A 23317-nucleotide genomic window follows, 5' to 3' on the forward strand; every position below is an offset into this window, starting at 1 on the left:
TTTTTCCTATTATTTAGGTATGACACAGCTGTAAAATCAGAAATGCCTAAATACCATGTAAAAGATAATCTGTGATATGTTTGCAGGAGGGTTTTATAGACTGAGACGTTTTGAGCATTTCAGAGACGTGTCTATCTAGAATTAAAGTTGCCAGTGTCAGCATCAAAGAGCTTTTGAACTGCTGGAAAGAAGCTGTGAAGGTGGCCTTTGCATATTGACTGAATCTTTTTCAAGTTGTGATTTTTCCTTGGATGTAACCTGAGAGGGTGAGCTTGCGAAGATCACTATTGGCAAGTCAGTAGTGGGAATTGGTTTAAAAACATCCAAAGCAGTACAAAGAAAAATAAATAGCTTTTTTCACCCCTTTTTTTGCCATTTGCTGTTGGGGACCCCACTGGAAATCATGCCCCATCTTTAGCTTGCCCTGAGAAGCCAAACTGCAGATACCAAGGATTAAAGTAACAACAAAAGAATTTTTTCTCTTTTATATATGTTTAGGTTATAAAACGATGGAGTATTTCTTCTGGTGGAAGTGATAAAACTAATGTTAGCGTAAGTCTGGCTTTCGTTTTGCATTGAAGAGCATTGTAGACCTGTCCCAAACCCTTCCATGATGCATGAATCCAAACACATTCCTTCACCGGGAGGAAACTCCTTGCCTTGTGGGCATGAACAAGGTCATAAGGATCCTGGAGGATCATAAGGGTCCTTGGAACCTTTCACACCTAGCGTCATATAGCAGAAGAGATGTCCTTTTGCCAGACTAGAAGGGTCTAGCCCATCTGTCTGCATTGCTGTATCTTTGACTCCTCTTTCAAATAAGCAACCACAAAGTCAAGCTACCAAAGTCTCTCTCCAGTCCTGGCAGTTTCCCAGCCTCTCCTAGCATTGTGTCTCATTGCCCTTAGTCCTCTCCAAGGTATGGTGCTTTTCTTAATCTGCTTTCACTTCCTCTCTCCTTCTTCAACTCCAAGGTCAGAAAGGTGCTGCTGAGACTTGAACTAAGTGTCTGCATAGGACAGACCTCCTTTGAGAATTCCTAGGAATGGTGCTGGCCCTTTTTAGGGATTGGTTTGGGGTTTGGTTTTGATGTAAACGCTAGTCCTCACTGTACTTCAGTGCACTGGCCCAAACTGATTACCACGTCACACTGAATACGTAATTCCTTTCGGATGAACGACTACATCGTCAGATTTGAAGGAGGCACCAACAGAAGAATGGGAGGAAGATACAGATCTTCTGTCTCTTTAGGAAGAGGGGTTGAAAATTTAACCATCACATGTGTTTGCTGTTGAGAAATTCTCCAGCTTCAGTGGTGAAACATGACTTTTAAGGTGTCTTCAGCAAAGAGTTGAAGGTTTGTACCACCACATATGTTGAACCTCTCTAAATATCCTGACACATTTAAACTTTGTGTCAGTATTGCCTCAGTGTACACTTGAAAGATAAAGAAGAGTGCCCTTTGCCCACTGTCCCAGAGTAGTTACTGGTAGAACTGGAAACATAATCTGGGACTCCTGCACGTTTGAGCTGTGCGGCTTTCCTCCTTTACAAGGTCCTTTTCTGAAAGACATTACCGATGCGAGAAAGATCTGATCCCCATCAAAGGCAGCTTTGACAAATGCCTCTGGGCTTGTCTCTCATCCAGCAGACATGGAGACAGGGATGAATCCTGCTTTCCCCCCACCCAGCAGTGAAGGAGTCCTTCCCTGGGACCTCTCTTCTCCCTTGCGCTGTAGGGCACAGAGTGGAGACATACATGTGATACAAAGTGCCGTGCAACACTGCTGCTAGATGTTGCACATCATCTCTCATGTCAGAACTGCTACAGCAAAGGTCTGGAGACTGATCCACATCCCACTGAGATTAGGGTGTCCCAACTGCAGTCATCAGCTGGCCTGTCATCGGCTTACTAATGAGCAACGTTGCCAGGATGGTATGTAAGAGGTAGGCGATTAGAAGAACCAGAACATTGCCTGAAACACCGACCACGTCTGAATCTTGACCATATTTAATGCATTTCCAGGAACTACTGTGGCACCAGTGTTTGCTGCGGTTATTTTGCTACAAACAAAGCACACTGCTAATGTTAAAGTAACTTGAGCCTCAGAATCCAATAGTAAAGAATTGTCCTTCCTTGGGTAACAAACCTGGATTTTTCCATGGTTTTTTTTTTTTTTTTCAGTTTATTACATGAAATTTATCCCATGTAGCCTGTACTTTCTTATGTATGTATATACAACTCAACTTACGTATGTATATACAACTCAACTATAAAAATTCTCCCATTAGAAACACTCTCAGATACTCCTGATTAAAATCACGTTCTCCAGCAGGATTCATGTTCAAAGCGCACAGGACCACACATCCACCTGCATTCAATCCCAGGCCACCTCACTGCTGCAGCAGAGTAAAGGGATCTCACTCATTTGTGGCTTTATGAACTAATCAGGGATGTAGACACTATTATCCAAAGCTATTTTTTCGGTGCTAGGAAATTAAGATATTAGCAGACTGACATACAGCAAGACCTCATGATTGCAAGTTGAAAAGTCATTTTATTTAGTGCACTAATAGATTTCTGTATGACCTTACCATGGGCTATGGTAAATTTTCTCTCTCTTGCACTCTTTAAGTTCAGATGAGGCGAGGAAGATGGAAGTGATTTTTGAAAAATCATTTTTGAAAACTCAAAAGGAAGTTACAGGCAAGTTACAGGCAAGACTCCTTTGCTCCTGTTATGCTGGAATCTGGGACAGATTCTCTCTGTCCACCTGAAGGGACTTTGAATCTAAAAAGAGATCTCAGGAACAGCTGGGTTTACTTTGCTCATTCTCCTCCCAGATGCCTTGCGGCCAGCCTATGTGTGGAGGTTGCACACCGTCGCCCCTTCCATTTCATCCCAGACCAAACTGGAAGCTGGCGTAGACCCTGAGCAGAAAACTGAATGAGCTCTGTTTGTTGAAGCATCAGAGAGGTCTGAATATTTATCCTCTAGACAGCTTATTTGCAGCCAGGAGGCATGAAAGGAACCAAAGGCTTGGAGAAAACCACAGCTGGATTTGCATCAGAAAAACCCAGCCATCCACACCACGCATCCTAAGTGATTAAAATTAAAGACTGTCTGGGTGTTTGGGATCCACCAAGCCTTCATTTTTAAGGTTACAATAAATTCCACGGGGATCGTAGCTATCTCTTCATAGCAGCTTTAAGGCACGTTTTGCTGCCCAAACAGATGCATATTGAAACGTAAGGTTGGTACTGCCTCAGACAGCAGAGTTCTTCCTTCCTAATCACTCCCATCACTGTGAGTTGTTCTTTAGCTACCCAACTGCTACCAAAACAAACAAACAAACAAAAAAAACAAAACACCAAAAAATCCCATTGTTGGAAACCTTTCTGTAAATATGTTTCTCCATTTAAAAATCTTCCCTTTGCCTGGCAGACTGTAGGCTCCAACATGCCATTTTTTTTTCCTCTGCTTCCCCCTAAATACACACACTTCTCAAGGTCTAAATTCCTGCAGCTGAGAGCTATTCACATTAAAGCAGGGCAGTGGCTATTTTCAAACTACTTTGTACCACACGGGACATATTTTCCTGCGCAGATCTGTATTGTCAGGGTAGAGCATCTCCAGCATTGCTCCTCCCTGCGAGTTAATTACTAAAGAAATTTCAGCGCTTGGGTTGGACATCAGGAGGGGTTCACATGTTCTGCAACAGCGTGGTATGAAAGTGGAGGCTTTGCAGTCTTTAAAGGAAGCGAAGGCTTTGTTTCTTCTATGCTTCGCGCCAGCTTTGAAAGCAATGGAAGTGACACTCCTGCCTTCCCCCTCGGCAGGAGTCCTTTGATCCAGCTCCATTAGAGAAGTTTGAATCACATACATATTCCTCTCTCCTTGCCAGCATCTGGCTTTGCATTCATTTTAAACAGCAGCTCTTTACTTGTGCCGAGGTCAGCGAAAGCCGTGCTGCAAATTTCTCTCATTTGCTCGTTCTTGTTTATTAGCTGCTTGCTACATTCAGCGCTCTGCAGCTCGAATGGCTTTTACTTTGGCTGGAGCCTTGTCCTGGAGCTCACATACAGGATCCAGACTCAATCTTTAACTCAGTTTTCAAATCCGGTCCCATTTCTGTGTTGCTCCTGGATGAACACTTGCTCCAAAACCCAGTGGGAAAAGATACAAATTTTTTTCTGCCGTGCTATGACTTTTTCCTGTTTCCTGCTAGATAGTGTTTCTGGCTTGATGATGCACTTTCCATTCTCAGGTCAAGATTTTTCTTGGCTTTCCTCTTCAGACACCTGGAGGATTGCCCGTCTCACCAGCACCTGCTTTGGCATCTAACAGAACAGTGAGAAAAAAAGGAATATTGGTCAATATTGCAGCTTATTCCTAGTTGGGGCTGTGTGTCTCCCTGGCATGCTCTGCCGCATGAAAGAATCAATTCCTTTGCTTGCTTCACTTTCACGAGCTGGCTGGCGAGTTGGGCAGCCCTGTTCCCAGGTGGGAAAATTTGACCCCTGTCCATGGGAAGCTCTTTGCATGGGCTGAGGCAGGGGGTGGAGGAGCTCAGAGGGTGCTGGCTGTGCCAAACTTAGGCTCATTCCTCACTATGGAATTAGAAAACTGTGAGGCTGTGCTTTTCTTGCTGTTGGCTGTGTGTCCCTCTGCAAGGGAAGGTCCACTTATGGATCGGGTGTCTCCTCTGCGCCACATATTTAATCCTCTCTGCACTTTTTAAGGGCTTTTGTTAAGTGGCAAATTTTAAAAGACCAATTAGGGTAACTTCCATAGGGAGAAATGCTGCACAAAGTATAATAATTACTACAATAAATTATCTTATCAAAATGACGTCAAACCTTAATTCATTCTGCCATGAACCATCTGTCAGCTACCGGCTGTCCAAATATATCATCAATCAAGAGTTCGCCTCCTCCTGTAGATCATCTCATACCTGGTGTCCCAAGTATCAGGCATCAGTGACTCTGTATTGCTCAGAGAAACATCCTAGCCCCCATATCCTCTGTACCACCAGTCAGTTCCTGCCATGCCCTTTGAAGCTATCCAGCTATCAGCTGCTCCAGAACCATGCACTGGCCACCAGCAGACTGAAGCTCCTGGTTGTTTAGACTGGTTAAAAAAGTCTATAAAAATTCATGCTTTGGGTGCTCTTGGTCCCCTTCTGGAGTCCATAGGTGTCCCTGTGAGGCATGGGGCAGCCTTGAATAATTTCAGCGTTTTGGGGAACACCCAGTCCTCCGTGTCTATCAATTGGAGTGCTCTTCAGTAGACGATAAGCATTGTCAGCAAAGGGTGGTATGTTAACCAGCCAGATTAACAGCAAGAATAGCCTGTAAAATACCCTGTTCCTCATGCTGGTGGACCATGGGCTTTCTCTACAACCTTCAGGCAAGGGCTGGTTTATGAATGTATGGAAAAAGCCCAAGGGTCAATGAAAGAACTCCTTGATTCAGTGCTTGTTCATCTTCAGCTGTGCATGGCCTCGCGAGACTTTGACTTACAGCAGCCCCTACAGGTTAGACCATCTGAATTTAAGAGAATAAAGAAGCACAATACATATGTTTATAACCCAGAAAATGCTAGGTATTTCAAGTTCATCAATGATGAACTTATTTCAAGTTTCCATCAGTGCAAGTTAAAACCACAAATTATTTCTTCTGTTTTTTTTTTTTTTTTTTTAAAGAAATTCTGAAGTCAGCCACTTCCTTTTATTTTGCTTTTCTCCTAAATGAAAAAAAATAAAAAAGTATCATCTTTGTAGATCAGTAGCATAAAATGAAGGAACTGCAGAAGGAAAATTTATCATTCTGTAAAAAAACAAGACAGCTTTCCCATTTTCTAATCACTTTTCATTGACATTGATCAGAAGATGGATTAGACAGTGTGAGCCACATTTATCTTTCAGATTCCCTGCTATACACTCTGAATAACTTCATTGTGGTCTTAGAGTCATCAATGTCATGGGGAGAGACCATTTGGGTCATGAAATATCCTTCAAGTTGACACTAGAGGCAATGAAAACAGCATGGGAGGAGCTGGTTCTAGGGGAGTTATCCCAGAGTGCTCTGTAGAAAGCACTGAATTCCTTTTCAGGTTATTCAGGGTAACTATAAAAATTGGCTGTTAAGAAAATCAAAACAACCAAATGAAAAAGAAAAAAAAAAAAAAAAACAGCCAAACAAAACAAAACAAAACAAAACAAACAAACAAACAAGGAGATGCAGCTTAACAGTTTGCACATTTCATCGTTTTTTGACTGAAGTGTGAAATAAAAGCTGTCTTAGAGCAGCCAGTCAGTCTCCCGTGTCATATTTATGCAAGACACTGACGCCGCTCCTAAGCAAAAGAGCTGCATCAGGATCCAGGTCCTGGACCCTGGAAGGCAGCAGAAAGCCAACGTGCAGAAGAGCCCATGGTAGGGAGGTGCTTTGCTCCTCCACCATCACCTTTCTGTAGCCACCACGAATCCAGCACAGGAGACTCGTTGCAGTCTGCCAGGACTAGACTTAGGAGGAGAGGGCTGTGTGGATTATCTCAATGAACTTTGCCTCTGTCTTTGTTGGGGATTTGGAGTGTTATGTTGGCACTGCATCTTAAACACCTTTTGTCCCAAATCCTCTCCCTCTGCCTTAAAGACACATAGCCAGAATGAAAGCCATGGGTGAATGAAGGAGGCTCCCGATGCAACCAGGGTGATGAAGACCTCTGGTTTGCCCTGCTCCCTCCCTTCCCACCCCTCTGACGGAAAGTGCTCCGCCATCCTGGCACCAGGAAGGAACCGATAAACATTTCCCCCCTCCTCGACAGCCAGAAGCTCATGGGCTGTGTCAGGCCAGAGTAATAGCTCTGTCTCTGTGAGTTACTGGCAGAGCAGTCTCCGCTGCTTTCAGCTCCAGTCTCGGGCCATTCCTGGCTGTCTCCAAGGCTCCAGGCCCTGGGCCAGCACCGGCGCCTTTTACAGCCGGATTACACAACCCTCTCTCCAGGTTTTTTCTTCTTTTCTGTGCATGGCTAGGTTTTCCCTCCTGTCTGCATGGATTGCTAAGACCCCCTCAGTGGGGCTGGAGGAAAATGCCAGAGCTGAAGCATGAGCCCAGTGGCTGTTTCTATATGCTGTTCTGTTCAAGTGGCCAAGACCTGATAAAAACCTTTTCCATATGGAGGGAAAGAAAAAGGGGTGCTGTTCCCAGGAGCCTGCCACCAGTTCCCAGGGTGCCTCTTGCCAAGAGGAGATGATGGTCTTTTGTCTCCCAGTATTCTTGCCAGAGCTCAGCCTGGCTGATTGCGTTTAACCTGCTCAAAGATCCAACCGGGCACTGAGTCCTTCTGCACCCACTCTCGGACCGCAGGCATGCACACAGCTCTGTGAGCTGCTGGCGTGCTGTGGTGGACCCCTGAGATAGCACCTCCACTCACAGCATCACTAGAGAAGTCTAATTCTTTTCTGAGAAGTGGGAAACTAAAAGCAAGCCTCCCCTCTTCATTTGCTGGTCTCCTGAGGCTCCTTTTCATCTTCTGGCTGTAAGTAGACATTTTTAGAGTCACTAAGCCTGCCACAGTCATAGCTAGATAACACATAGAAATCATAGAATTGCTGAGGTTGGAATAGACCTTTAAGATCATCAAGTCCAACCATTAACCTACCCTGACAAAACCACTTCTAAACCATGTCCTCAAGTACCACATCTACCCTTTTTTAAACACCTCCAGGGATGGTGAATCCACCACCTCCCTGGGCAGCCTGTTCCAATGTTTGATAACCCTTTCAGTGAAAAAAAAAATTCCTAATATCCAATCTAAACCTGCCCTGACATAACTTGAACCCATTTCCTCTCGTCCTATCACTTGTCACCAGGGAGAAGAGGTCAGGCCCCACCTCTCTACAACCTCCTTTCAGGTAGTTGTAGAGAGTGATAAGGTCTCCCCTCAGCCTCGTCTTCTCCAGGCTAAACAACCCCAGTTCCCTCAGTCTTCCTCATAAGACTTGTTCTCCAGACCCTTCACCAGCTTCATTGTTCACACTGATAAGCGAGTTAGAAACAAACGTATGGGCATCAGATCCAAGACCAGTCTGGCCCTGCCTCCTCTCCATGGCAGAGTAAAAAGCAGCTTGGAGAAATAAAAGAGCAGAGCAAGCATGTGGTTGTGCATCTTCAAAAAGATCCCCAAGACTCCAGTAATTTGTGCTCAGGGACCCCCTGATGGAGAATGGTGTCACTTTACCTCATAGTACTGAATGGATGTCGCTTTTGTGAATGTTTCCACATACTTTTTACAGCTTTGGAAGTTTTTGGCGTCAACAGAGAGCCATGGAAAGGTGGTGTTGTGGTTTAACACCAGCTGGCAACTGAGCACCACACAGTGGCTCGCTCACTCTCCCTGGTGGGCATGGGGAAGAGAAACAGAAGAGTAAAAGTGAGAAAACTCATGGGTTGCGATAAAGACAGTTTAATAGGTAGACCAAAAGCCGTACACACGAGTAAAGCAAAACAAGGAATTCATTCACTGCTTCCCATTGGCAGGATGGTGTTCAGCCATCACCAGGAAAGCAAGGCTCCATCTCGCATTGTGGTTACTTGGGAAGACAAACACCATCACTCTGAACATCACCCCCTTCCTTCTTCTTCTCCCAGTTTTACTGCTGAGCATGACATCATGTGGTATGGAATAACCTTTTGGTCAATTGGGGTCAGCTGTCCCAGCTGTGTCCCCTCGCAACTTCTTGCGTACCCCCAGCCTACTCGCTGGAGGGGCAGTGTGAGGAGCAGAAAAGGCCTTGACTCTGTATAAGCACTGCTCAGCACTAACTTAAACATCCGTGTGTTATTAATGCTGTTTTCAGCACAAATTCAAGATATAGCCCCATACAAGCTACTATGGAAAAAAATAAGTCTATCCCAGCCAAAACCAGCACAGATAGTCTGCAGTTTGACTGGGCACTCTGTGCAGAACCAGCTCCTGGGGTTCACTCTGGGCTGGGCACTGCTTGGTGTCTCATCACGCTCTGTAGTTCTTGTGTTGGAAGAGATGATCTCAACCATCAGTAGTCTGTTCCTATCATCAACAAGCCACTAAGAGTTCCACAGACCTCTTTCACATCCATCCATGATCTCTTTTCAAGGCTGAAAGTCTTACGCTGTATAATCCTTCTCCTATAGAACTTGCTCCATAAATTTGTTCATGGCTGTAAACTGGCCACCCTTATCACTTCCCATACATCCTTGTATCAGGAAACCCACGGAGTGCACATGATATTCAAGATGCAGGTGCAGATTGGAGTTATGCACTGGCATAGTGATGTTTTCTGTTTAATTCCCTCTTCCTTTCTTAATTTATCCATTCCTAATAATTCACAACATTTAATGTCTGGTTTTATTGCCATTGAATAGTTATTGTAACCCTTAGGTCTTGTTGCCCAGTGATAGGTCTGACCAAAGGCCATTGCTGTAGGTGTGAACTCATAATTGTCTGGCTGGTTTTTTGTTTTGTTTTTTGGTTTGTTTTTTTTTTTTCCCTAATTTCTGTTCTCTACATGGATTTGTAGCTGCTTTTGCTCAGTAGCTCAAAAGCAGCCCATGACAAGAGCGGCTCTGAGGTTTGCTGATCACGTTCAGTGTACACAATCAGATCTGGGTGCATCCTCACAGCATGAAGGAGAGGCTGAAGGTCAGGAGTGTGGCAGATGGAGGGACTGTTAAAACAGATATTGGTTGGGAATAGAAGAACCTGATGCTGAAAGTCGCCGTAAATAATGCCATCAAAGAAGGGCTTTCGTTTGAGGGAATAGATGGAATTATTTATGAACTTCATGCGTATGATCATTTGTGCTGCTCTCTGTTAAATAATACAGCTGTGGACATTGGTAACTGAAAACTTGTGGCATTACAGCAGTTGTGGGAGAAAACAAAATGTTTTTCATTGAAAAGAGCTGTTCTGACCAAGCTTTTTTTTTCCTTCACCTTTTGGGAAACTCTTAGTTTCATTCCCTTTTTGTTCTATATGTGCTTTTGTCTTTAAGTGTGCCTCCTTGCTGCATCTTTTCATGGCAGACTAATGGCCTGCAAAAACCCCACAGGTAGAAGTTTCACTTCAGGAAGTCTCAAACTTTTCTCATTAAGACACACACAGAGATAAAAAGGTTTCAGTTTTTAGTTGCAGTGGCTCTTAAATAAGTTCCAAAATAGATAATGGAATAAGTCAACAATTTTATCACCTTTTCTGTCATATTAGTATTAATCACCATTGTGTTACATCATGGAATAAAATAACACCAACAGCATAAGAAAAGCTCTGTGTCACAGAGTTTAATGACAACCTCAGCTGCAGATTTCTGCAGAACTGAAGTTTTTTACATTCTTCTGAACAATACTTGTCCAAGACTTGATTATTTTTTTTTAAGAAACAATGCTTTTTCAAAGGACTTTTAAAAAGTTCTTTTTCTCCCTTTGAATTAAAATAAAAATAATTTCAGAATGATTTCACTTCCCATTGAGAAGACCTGATTTGTACATTTGCTACTCTCTTAGCCACCAAATGACTTCACCCAGAGCCTTCTCGCTGTGAACACCTGTGGGGATGCAGGAGCAACTTCAAACATGTCTTATTTTTATACTAAGGGTGAAAATTTGGAAAAGCAAAATTTGTGGCTTGAGTGATGTCATTAAAGCTGCCCCTGTAGGGATAACGCTGCAGTGCCATTCCTGCCGGCATTGCAGTGTGGAGCTGGGATAAACAACAGACTTACAAAAGCTTCTTAGGAAAGGACAAAGTCAAAAGTTGAGGCAGGTGGATTAGCACGCAGCAGACAGGTATTTAGGTTTTCTATGGGGCTACAGAAATCTCTGCAGCATCCTGGAGAACAATCATGGCACCACGGTCTACATGTGGCTTCATCTCCCCTCAATCAATACATTCTGGTGACAGCATCGAGCTGTGACACGTCCCTGGGCTGCATGTCACCTGCATGTATGTCTCCTCACCTTCTCCCCAGACTTCTTCTCTCCTTGTTATCCTCCACGCAGCTGCCTTTCCTCCCACCTTTTCTGCTAGCCACCGCTTTCCCGTTGGCAGGTGGCTCAAAAGGGCTCTGTGCTCCTGTCACGTGCAGAGAAGTCTTTTCTCGCCCAGTGCCGGAGTGTTTTGTGGGGATAATTAACTGTGAAAAGCATCACTCTTGGTGGGGGGGAGAAGCTTAGTGGAACAACTCATTTAAAATCCTTGCATGGACTCCCCTTCATATACACACTGAAGAATACACCCGTTTTACAGAGCCTCAGCTCTCCCCAGAGCCTTATCGTGGTGCGTGTCGGCAGAAACATTGAAAGACATTCTCTGGATTGATATCCGTGGTGGGCTGCTGGCAGGAGACTGGGCTAACGGCGGTCGATAAAGCCTCGAAGGCTTGGAGTGGAGTTGATGGAAATGCTTTCAGTCTCAGAGCTGACGATCCAGCCCATCAAACAGCATGGGTTCACTGGCGAAATAGTTAGTATGTTTTGCTGCAATTAAATAGCCTATAAATAGCTGCGCTACATAAGGAATGCGTTCACATCTATATAAAACGCAGGCGATGTATGTTCAGAAAGACCTCATTGTAATCTGGATTTCTACCTGAAGATTTTCTGTAGAAGTAGGAAAAGATCTTCATTTCCCAAAATCACATTCAGTTTTTTCAGTGAAAATACAAGTGGTAAAAACCTCAGCTGAAAGCTGAAATATCCAGGCATTAGATGATAGAAATAGCGGGGAGGGGGGGGATAAAACTTTGTATTTTCTTCCTGAAAATAGACAGTTTACACACCAAGTACAATTTTCATTGAAACCCCACTTTATTTTAGATCAAGAGTTTCACAGAAAAATTTGCCTTTGATATAAGAGAAGTAGGTGAAAAAAATGGTATTTGTTGCATGGGCACTAACCTCTCTTTCTATCTTTCTTTCTCTCTCTCTCCTTTCTTACGCTTTCCTCCTCTTGCAGCAAGAAAAACAGCAGACACCAAACAAGAGACCCTGGGAAGGAATCAGGAAAGTCCAGTCCCCACCATCATGGGTTAAAAAGGACATCGAACCCGTGGCACAGTCTCCCCTAGAACTAAAAACTGTAGAGTGGGAGAAAACAGGGGCCACCATTCCCCTGGTGGGACAAGACATTATTGACCTTCAGACAGAGGTCTGAGCGGAAAGGGAAGAAAGGGACTTTTTTTTTTCCGGAAAACAAACGAAACAAACAAAACAAAACCACGTTTTAAAGAAATGATTAAATTAAATCGGAACCGAGCGAGAGAAGTGTTTGGTTTCTTTTGAAACCTTTGGTGAGACGGAGTAACTTTTGTATTGTTCTCAGCGGAGCGGGGGAATATTACTTTATAGAGTATAGTAGCTGTAGGTTCAGGACAACATGAGCTTTCCCAGGTAGGACTGGAGAAGAAGTGAACCTGGAAGAGAACGAGGAGGAGGCAGAGGGTGGGGAGGGACTGCAGGGGATGAGCCCTGTCGAGATGCTTTCAGGCTGCTGCCGCACACCGGGAGCTTTCCTGCTCTGCCACAGGGAGGTGTGGAAGGACGCCCAGCAGCCACAGCGAAGGGCCAAGAAGATCAGGGTTGTTTGGGGACCGCAAGAGGGGCCACCTGCGGGAGCCTCACTGGGATGCGGTCTGACCGTAGATCCCCGGGGGAGACCCAGCTTTGCGGGTCTGTGGTCTTGCTGATCCTCGCCCCCCACCTCTCCCTCACCAGCTCATCCAAGAAGGAAGGAGACGGGATGCGCCAAGCGGTGGCCAAGAAGACATTCCCACTCCTATGTGCCACACCATGACTTGGCATCGTGGCATCCCTGCAGTGGGTCTCCACGGGGCCCAGAGAGGGAAGTGGTGGCATCATCCATGGCTTAGATGGAGAGGTAAGGTGAGGCTTCCTCCTCTCATCCCTCCACAGCGGAGCTCCTGCGCACCCTAAGGCGTGGGACAGGCGCAGGAGGAAAGGACCACCTCCAAAAACCTGCTCGCCCCGTCTCCAGGGAGAGGGTTGAAGGTGTTAGAAAAACAGACCAACAAGAAGAATGTAGGTCGTTTCATTGACTGTTAAATAGATAAACTCAGCACGGGCCTCACGAAGGTCCTCTTGGCCTCATCCTTTTTTTTTTTTTTTTTTTTTCTGTTATTTTTCCTTGCTTTCGGACTCAAATTTATTCCAAGCTGCCCCTCCCTGGAAGGCAGAGAGAGAAAGAGGGAAAGACAGATCTGCCGATGTACCTGGAGATATTTGGTATACAGAGATGTTGCCTTAGGACATTGAGACAAACTGACAACATGAATAACGTCCACTTGGAAACAAACAAACAAAATAATCTATTTTTTTCCTTCTTCTTTTCTTTTCTTCAATAAAAAGAGAACTTGAAACCCGAGACCTTTCTTTTCTTTGGCTCTTGTCATTTCGAATGCCTTTCTGTGCTGTAGGACTGCGCAGGCATGGGGTGAGGATGCCACCTGCTGAAGGTGGAAGGCAAGTTGCTCCGTGGAAAATTTGGGATGGTGGGAACACACGGCCCCTTCGTCGCTCGCTTGCAATATTTCGCTTTGTTTTATTCAGTTTGGGCTTTGGTTATTTTCCCCTCGCTGGCTCTTCTCCTCCCTCCCCCACTGCCCAGAGCCAGCAGGCAGATTTGTGGTCCTACAAGAAGGAAGAGGTGGAGCTGGTCAGGAAAGCAGGACATTCCTCATCATAAAATACTGTCTTTTTATTTCACCATGAAAATAATAATAATTTTTTTTTTCATTAAACATTTATCAAGGCTATTTGCAAAACATAAGCTTCTCTACATTTCACCTTGAAAAGTGTTGTGCAATATTTTTATCATTAAAAAATATACCACTGACATTACACGCTGACTTCATATTTTTTTTTTTTCATTCCCAGCACTGTCTGTCTGACGTTTGGGACAATTCTCCCAGCTTTGGAGACGTGCAGCGAAAAACCTCTGGTTGTGAGTGGCCAGATTGTGCCAGTCAGCAGTAAAGGTTGATTAGGGTCTGAGTTATTACTGTGTGTTTGGGTCTCTTTTTTAAAAAAAACAAACAAATAAACAATGTTTTTAGGAAAAAGCTAGCAACGGATACAAGGTGCAAAACAATCACTGCCTGCAGTTGTGTTTCCTCCACTGAGAGGTGTTGCTTGACATGCAAACATCCCTGCTTCAACTTTCCTTTGGGCCACCTGGGTGACTGATCTTTAAGGACAGTGGCATTTACTTTGCCATTAACTGTATAATATGAAGGATGGGAAGAAAAACTTAAAAAACATCCAAATAGTTAAAAAATAGGGAAACCGATTACTTATAAAAACTGTGATATTATTGTTTAATTTTACATTATTCTATGAAACAGGAAAGCACAAAGGCCTCCCTCAGATGCCGGGTTGTATTATATTGTAATTATTATAATTACACATTATGAATTTTAGCATACAGATATCTTTCTACTGTGTTTTAATTCTTTTCTCTCTTTTTCTTTTTTTCACCCCTCCCCTGCCCGACCAAGCCTGACCTCTTCACTCCGACCTTCCCCATTCACCCATTCACTCCAGCGGACTTGCAGGACATTAACGGTGTTATGTAATTACAGAGATAAATGTTTGTTTAATAACTGTTGATATTCGACTCTCTCCGCTCAGCTCCTCCGGTTAATTCTGTTTTCCCATGCCCTGCCCTGCCCTGTGCCTTCCCCTCCCTCCTCTCTGTGTTCATCTTTTTTTTTTTTTTTTCTGTACAGTTTTCAGAGCACAAAATGAATGTGTCTTATTTCTAATAAAAGAGGTGTAAACTCTAGCGATGTCTGCTTTTTAAAAGCGCCCCTGCCCGCGCCCCACGTGTGGTTTGCATCGCGCCCGGGTGCTGGGAAACACCTCTCCTGGATCTGCAAGCTGCCACCTTGGCTCTCTACTCTGCAAGAGCCGTAGTCCAAAGCCAAACTTGTCCCATGAGTGCATCTTTTGTTTTTAGCTTTGTAGCTTCTTGACACCCCCAAAAATACCTCCCCTTACGATGCACTTTTCCAGGGCATGAGGAATTCCCTTTTCTGTGCTTTTCTGCAGATATCTCTCACCCAAGCCTTGATGCCCTCTTCCCAACGTATGATGTGAGGGGGACCAATATTTTAACACGGATCGAGCAGCATTACCGGTAGAGGGAAGCGGTGACGAGATAGTTTCCAATGGGAATAGGGCGATGCTGCTGCTACCCTGCCTGCATGCCTACAAAGCCAATCTCAACCTCACCTGGATTTCCCTGCTGCCTCCTGCATTACCAGGCAGGCTGTGAGCAGGAGCACGGCTCAATGCACGAGGAGTTTAAGGATATCGCTCATGAAAGATGACAAGGAATGAATTGAGCTAGGGATTATTCACTTCCTTGGCACTTACCCTTGAATGGCTGAAATCTTCCAGCAAGAAAATGTGTCCTTATCTCCCTGACCCTGCTCCATCCCCTGATTGACAGGTTTTAGGTTTCTAGGCAGGACTGCAGGAGGCTTAAGGATCCGGCAAATTGGATCCAGGGCTGCTGCTCTCCAGAGCCTTGATCCAAAGCCATCATGGCCCACCAGGTCCCCAGATGTAATGAATTCTCTTGGCCTGGCTAAAATGAATTGGATATTCTGAAACATCGGAAATGATTGCAGAGGTGTGGGGCTGCCCGGAGGGTGTTAGCCTAATCCCCCCACCCCTGATGATCCAACCTATCTTCAATCAGCAGCACCCGATGGTGAGTCCCAGGGCTTCTCCATCCTTCCTGCAGGGATGTTTCTCACCCTACATCTCCCATACCATGAACCTGTAGCATTAGCAGGCAGAAGGGAAACACTAACCACCAGGCATCACGTGAGGTGATGGCAGGAGAGCCCAAACTTCGGATCATAGCCCTGGAGATGGTTGAGGACGTCCTGCTGTTTCTCATCAAGGGGAGCTGGAAGGAGGGAGGGTGTGGAACTAGATGATCTTTAAGGTCCCTTCCAACCTAAACCTTTCTATTATTCAACGATTCTATGTTCCCTGCTGTGTTCATGAGACTGTAAATAACAGCACTGTCAGAGGTGATGGATGCAGGAGGTCAGTGTATGTACAGGTAGTTTTGGTTTGCACTGTGGTTATAATCTTGTGTGGCTGCAAGGGAGGGTCACAGGATAGTTCAGCTTGGAAAGGGCCTCCTGAGGTTCCCCTGAACTGTCCTGCAACCCAGCGATCCCGCCTTGCAGCTACCCCAGGCTATAGTCATGGGGCAAACAGAGAACACCCGTAAAACACCATGAACTGCAGCGGTGGATAAATGGTATATTACACAAGTAAGAAATCATGTTTCTTGGTTGCTACGCTGGGAAAACATGCCTGTGCTAGAAAATTGAGATGAATATGAAAAGTGAAGAAACTGCAAAGCATCTGCCCTGGGCTACCCAAAAAGGAAAAGGCCCTTACGGAGCAAGACATCATTCCTGGAAGATCGGGGACCAGAGCAGGAGATTACCCTCTCCGGTGACTTCTCTCTACTCTATGGCTGAAGGAAGTGCTTGGACTCACTGTGCTACTAACTGAGGTGTCCAAGACGGGGTAGGATGAATCTGGGCCTGAGCTGAGTATCTGCTCCTGAGCTCCTGTTGTGACAAGATCTAAACAGAAGAAAAGAAAGAAGACTGCTTTTTGTTTTTTTTTCTTAGTTTCCCCAACCTGCTCCTCCCAGGGAGAGGTCAGTGCCTCCCGAGGGAAGTGTCTGACTTGCAGCTTTCAAGCAAATAGAAAACATCTTCAAAGCAGCTTTCAAAGGCCGTCTGAGTAAGTAGTCCACAGGGGACCTATGTGGAGGACCTCTCCAGGTGCTTGCTTGCTCAGGTCTATTTTCATTCATGATTTTCAAAAAAACCTTAAATGTATCTGAGGCTCAAAGCTCCTTTATGCTGGCAAGCCCCTTCCTGCCAAGCCCTAGAGACGGCAGCGTGGAACACAAGCTCATTTCCTAAGCTGAGGCCATGCAGGATTTCATATTGGATGGTCAAAATCATTCCTTCCTGGCCTTAAAAACCTAAGAATCCTTTTAGGACATGATATTGAACAGTGCCAACAGAAAAACTCACTGGTGAGTGTATGCGCACTATGTTTGAGTAATGAACATCACTCATTACACCGGCTCGTTAGTAAGTTGAGTAGCTGTTATGGCAGTAATGCCAAAAAAGAGGCCCAGGGGAATGAGATAGTCAGGTTTCAGCCACTCTTCAGTCACTTTGCTGATCATCACAAGAGAAGTCAACCATGCAACTTGTACTGCCTTCCTTCACCCTAACAACTCCCTGCGGAGCCCCACCATGTGGAGGTGGGCCTTGATCATCTCCTCCTGTGTCCCAGAGACACTGTGGCTTTGGCATATTATTGAGGAGCAATGGGGCTTCTGAAGAGAACATACAGCCACCACGACAGCCAGAAGAGCTTCGGCATCTTGAGACAAGGTCCCAAGATCACCTCCTGGATGAGGTCCCCACCAGCCAGCTGCTTCACAGCTGTTTGTTTCTTTGAAAAGCAACATCTCTTAGCTCCTGCGGAGTTTGCAAGATCCCCTTGAACTTCTAAATGGGGAAAGAAAGGAGAGATGTTTTGTTTTGGAGGGAAACAGAGGACAAGCAGGAATCTCAGCCTGTAGGGTGGAATCCTGTGTAAGGTTTGGGTGGTTGTGTTCGCTCTCTCCCCTTGCAGATTTCGTTTAAGAAATAACCCAGCACAAGTGTGCCACTCTCAGCTGCTGCACCCTGACTCCATGTCTACAGAGACACACCAGGGCTGAGCCCTCGCCACCACCACTTCCTAATGACTTTAAAGTCCTTTAGGTAAAAGGCCAAATTTGAGGAAAAGAGAAGTCAGTACCACGACATTTCCTGCCACGTAAATGCCTGCAGCTCTTTTAACAGCAGCAGCTGGGCAGGTGTAAAACACTTGTTCATTAGAAGAGGTGAAAATTTAAAGGCTCAGAGCATCCTGCAGAAAACAGGACATCACCAAGGCATTGCTTCAGTTAATTAATCCAGATTTCTAAAGGAAAGCAAGTACCTGCCTGATCATCAAAATCAACATGTCCCGAGCAGAGTCAGTAGTGACAGATGTTTTTCTGGTGGGTGCAGGAGTGCTTTAGCATTTTCACATGTCCATGCTGAGTGTGCAAGTATAACCCTGTTCTGAAAGATACTGCCACGTCCTAAGCAGTGCTCATGGGGCAAAATACCATATATGGTGCAAAACTGTGCTCTGATCCTAAATCTGTCACATGCACATGCATATAAACACACACAAATATATATATATTTTTTCTCACACCCCCTTATGCACATGTACTTACCTACTACTTCATAAACACCCAGGTAAGCCACCGTAAATGTGCAAAATCATTAAAATGCACTGGGACAGGTTAAACATACCACATTTTTTTATGGCAAACTGACTTGAAAAAGGCACCTAGGCAGCAGCTAAGATTTATGACAGAAACATGCTCAGTGGATGCCAGAAAGAGAACGCGAATTAAGCAAGATGCAGCAATTAATTAGCTGCAGTAACGTTTGTCTGATCTGCACATCTGCAATGGCTTTTTGTTGGGTTTTGGTTGGTTGGTTGTTTTTTTGGTTTTGGTTGGGTTTTTTTTGTTGTTTTTCTATTTATGACATGGAAACTGAATATTTCAACCAAGCAGACTGGTAGTGAATCCAACTTAAGCAAAGGAAAAGCAAATCAGAAGTACGTTTCTCACCTGATCCGGTGGGACTGGTTCATTTTTCGCCTCCCGCTGGTGACCAGCTGCAAATGAACTATTTCATTCTAAACCCAAAAAGTTGCTGCCCTCCTGCAGAGATCAGGACAGGCATGAAAACCACAGAGCTCAGGGCACGGAGGCGAAAAATGAGCTCAGGTTCCTGTTTGGGGGAAGCACTGCAGGAGACAACCTGAATTTTGCTGTGGAGCAGACACTGAGCAGAGACCCCTGAGATGGAGATTCAATTTCTAGCTTTGTCACAGGCTTCCCTGTGTCATTTTTGCATAAATGCCTTCATCTTCCCGTGCTTTGGCTTCACCAATTTGTTGGGCACCAGTGGTGGTACCCAGCATGGCTACGTTTCCCCATGTGTCTGGCAGGTTTTACAGAGTGACCTGCTGCTGCAGCTAGCGCATAGCTGGGCTTCATGCGGTTCATGCGGTATACAGCAGGATAGAGGTACTTTTTTTTTATTTTTTTTTTTTTTTTCCCTAATGGGAAAAAGTCAGCTTCAAAGCTGTGGAAATTCAAAATTAAAATGCAGGACTTCATGGCAGGACTTTGACAAGTGACCTCTCCAGAGGTGGAGCGATGACCGAAGAAAATTATGCAAATGTTGGGAGCGATTTGAAAGCAGGAGGGAAAGAAGGAGGTGAATTCTGCAGGAAGCCAGAGTTTCTGTTCAGGGGAAATAATTAAATGAAAATGAAAATTGTCATTGCCTGGTCCGTGTGGGCTGAGGATTTTCAGGGAATGGACAATCAAAGGGTCGCTTAATGTATATCATGAGGTTCTTGGCTTTGATCAATTGTGATCTGAAATAATTGGCAGCTTCTTCATGTTAGCTCATGTTTGGACCTATTATTAATATTGTAATTCAAGCTTTGAGGCCGTGGCCAACAAAGGATTTCATCACTCATGGGTGTTGTGCACTTACATGGAAAATAAGGTGCCATGTCCTCTTCAAAGGGCTGGCACCCTGCTTCAAATACAGGAAAGGCAGAGCAGCTTGACTTGAGAACGGAAAGTCCAGCAGCAGAGGGAAGGGCTAAATGTTGACCATCTGGTTCCTCCACAGATGCCCTTTAGACCAAGTCATGATACCATTTGACGTACTAAATCCTCTCACTCAGTTTTGCCAAATTTTCTGGAAGAGGTCAAAGGCCTAGAAGAAATTGCTGGGTCATAATTGTTGCCGATGAAATAAGATCTTTTCTGACCTGAGCTGGGGAAGGATTGGCATTTCAGGATTGACGCTTACTGTTTGTTAATAAAAGAAAGTGATTAAAAGCTTGGCCTCATTGAAGCTCTTGGTCCAGCTAGGCCAGGACAGTGCAAATCATAGAATGATAAAATCACAGAATGGTTTAGGTTGGAAAGGACCTTAAAAATCATCTAGTTCCTACACCCCTGACATGGGCAGGGACACCTCCCACCAGACCAGGTTGCTCAAAGACCCATCCAACCTGGCCTTGAACACTTCCAGGGATGGGACATCCACAACTTCCCTGGGCAATCTGTTCCAGTGCCTCACCACCCTCAGAATTAATTTTTTTTTTTCCTAATATCTATTCTAAATCTCCCCTCTTCCAGCCTGAAGCCATCCCTCTCGTCCTATCACTACATGCCCTTGTAAAAAGTCCCTCTCCAGCTTTCTTGTAGTCCCTTTCAGATACTGGAAGGGGCTCTAAGGTCTCCCCGGAGCCTTCTCTTCTCCAGGCTGGACAACCCCAACTTGCTCAGCCTGTCTTCACAGGAGAGATGCTCCAGCCCTCTGATCATCTTTGTGGCCCTCCTCTGGACCTGCTCCAACAGGTCCAGGTCCTTCTTATGTTGGGGGCCGCAGAGCTGAACACAATATTACAGGTGTGGTCTCACGAGAGTGAAGTAGAGGATCAGAATCCCCTCCCTCACCCTGCTGGCCACGTTTCTTTTGATGCAGCCCAGGATACGGGCTTGGTTTATAAAGGGTAACCCCCATTCAGTGTCAGGAAGGGTTTCCAACCCATTATAAGAAACAGTAAAGACAAAAGGAAATAGAAAATAGATCATTGTGTATAGGTAGTTGACCAAAGAGTACTTTTCCATAGTAATTATCTTCCTTAAATAAAACAGCTGATTTCCCTGAGCTTAGATCTGCGATCAGAATAATTTGTCTGTTCGCAGCAAAGGGTCTCATAAACTATTGCACTGTGGTAAAGAAAAAGTGAATAGTAGATAAGGAAGGTGCTGGAGGATAACAGACTATGATGGGAGGAGGGAAGGAGTCAATAATCATGTTCCTCAGTTAAGTTGAAGATTCTGTCTTATTTAGTATATTTGAAGCCTTGGAACCAAAAAGTTAAGTGTTTATCAAGAAAAAAATTCCAGGCAAAACTCTGAGGGATGTTGCCAATACAGGGAAGGATTGAGATATCATCCAAGGAGAACTAGACGCCTGGTGAGAACAGGGAGAGGAACAGAATAACATTTCATAGTACAAAGCGCACAGTCAAGCTAAGTGCAGAGCTCAAGCTGCAGCCTGGGAGGCTCAGCAGATGGGAGCGACAAGGGAGAAAGGCTTGGGTACATTCAGGACAATCATCAATTGGTGAGAAATCAAACGCCAAGCTTTGGGGGTACCAGGAGAAATCTTTCCAGTAGCAGTAAAGAAGAGAAGATATTTTGCAAGAACCTGGTGAGATTCCTATGGAGCATTGTGTGCCTTCGGGCACTGAGGTGTCGTGGGGCTGCCCGGGCTCCTGGTGCCGCCTTGGTAGTGAGACCAGTGCAACCAGTCACACGTGGTCAGAGAACAGGCATTCAAACTGGAAAGGGCTATTCAAAAGCTGAGAGGAACCAAGACCACGTGGTCAGTCTGAGAGAGAATGGCTCCTTTAGTCTGTTTAAACCATGTCAAGAGGTTTATGAGTGTTGCTTATGCCTGTTGAAGGGAAGGAGGGAACAGCAGAAGGGAACAAGATTTCTTTAAACTAAAGGATGCTGGTGGCATATAAGACACCAATTATAAAGATAGAAATGGAAAGATTAAGAGTAGAAGTTAGGATGTGTTTTCTAACTGTCAGGGTGACAATTCAAACGTGGGGGAGAGCCAGGGAGGTAATAGCATGGAGTTGTTTCAAGAGAGAGACACAACAGAAGAGAAGGGTGTTAGAGGCAGCCACATCCAGTGTGCTACAGGATGGGTTGTTCCTCCTGCCCCAGCACAAAAGCTGTGCAGCTCTGCATCCCCAGGTTCAGACATCAATGAGGGTGAAAATGTGTCCCAGCAGACACACAAACACACAGAGTACAGACACAGCCAGAAACACCGCTCAGCACCAAGAGCAGTGTCTCAAGCAGCACCCTATAAGCACATACAACACGCACATAAACAGGAACAGCATGGATGGTCCCACCCTCTTCCTCCTCCCCAGCCAACCAGGATTGAAGCTGTAGGAATATTCATAGCCAGCCTGGGTCTCTCCAGCAGCTTGGCATAGTCTATTTAGCAGTTGGCCCTCCGGTCCCAGTCCTTCCCAGTATCTGGCACTGGGATCCTTGAGCTCCTGAAGCTGGTGGCCCCAGTCCAGCAGCTGGCTCCAGACCTCCTAACCTGCTAACAGTTAGCCAGGCCTGCACCTCATTGCGTTCACACACAGGCTCAAGATAGAGAGAAGAGTGCAAACCAGCACAAAAAATCATTAGGAATAACATCCAATAAGAAGACAGGACACCACCGCGACCAGGTGCAGGGTTGGACAGCAGAGCTCTGACCTGCAGCCTGGGAGATGTGAACGTCACTGTGCTGCCTTTGCCATTTGTTAAGCATTTGCCTCCATTGCTGTTAAGGCAGGATTTCTTAAAGTTACTGTGTTCAAAACAAAAAAGTGGTCAAAATTCACCCAAAGGACATCTTCAAAACCCATGGTCCAGTCTAGAGACTTAACGGTGGGTTTCTCTTGCCCGTACAGGCGTAGCTTATCTTGGGGATCCCTTTGGGTGCCATAAAACACAAAAGCTGACATCAAGAAAGCATCCTGGGCAAAAATATATTGATGGGTTTCCAAGCAGAGATGAGGCTGCCTTTGGAGGTAAAAGTGCATGATTGCTCTGTAACTTTCTTCCTTTTTTTTTGGTATTGATTTCTAGAAACCTGGCTAGGAGTCCTGGAGTGTTAAGGACTGGTATTCATTACTCCAAGTATCAATCTTTGCATAACAAACTACACTGTTTTCACCGACCTGTGGAAATTCAGCGATTGTGAAAGACTATTTGTCAAGAAAAGGACAGACTTTGTGTTTAAAGTAACTTAATGTGTGTGTCCACTGCAGAATATCTAGTGGTGCAGTAGAGGACCCAGACTCACGTCCCTTTCTGCTTAGCTTAATTCATAATCCGAGTGGATGCTTGGAGCAGCACGGTGTAGCGAGAGGGCATTCTCTCAGAGTGAACAAAAGGGATCAAAAGATCTCATTTTAACCTGGAGATGAATTAAACACATTCCTAACCTCTGTTAAGAAAACAGACTTCTTGTTTTTACAA

At 45.0% G+C, this 23317-nt stretch overlaps 1 protein-coding gene across 1 annotated transcript in view; it reads left to right on the forward strand.

The window, feature by feature from the left end:
• Positions 1-12196, forward strand: part of ADGRB1 (adhesion G protein-coupled receptor B1) — a gene marked incomplete at both ends in the record, with an annotated part of 212136 nt that extends 199940 nt beyond the window's left edge. Inside the window, 2 exons of the mRNA XM_082499435.1 lie at positions 499-552; positions 11999-12196. Coding sequence (XP_082355561.1) covers positions 499-552; positions 11999-12196 — 252 coding nt within the window. The remainder of the gene's footprint in view (positions 1-498; positions 553-11998) is intronic.
• Positions 12197-23317: the final 11121 nt, after the last annotated feature.

Source organism: Vanellus vanellus, assembly GCF_965231255.1.
Source record: "Vanellus vanellus genome assembly, chromosome: 2".
NCBI lineage: Eukaryota > Metazoa > Chordata > Aves > Charadriiformes > Charadriidae > Vanellus > Vanellus vanellus.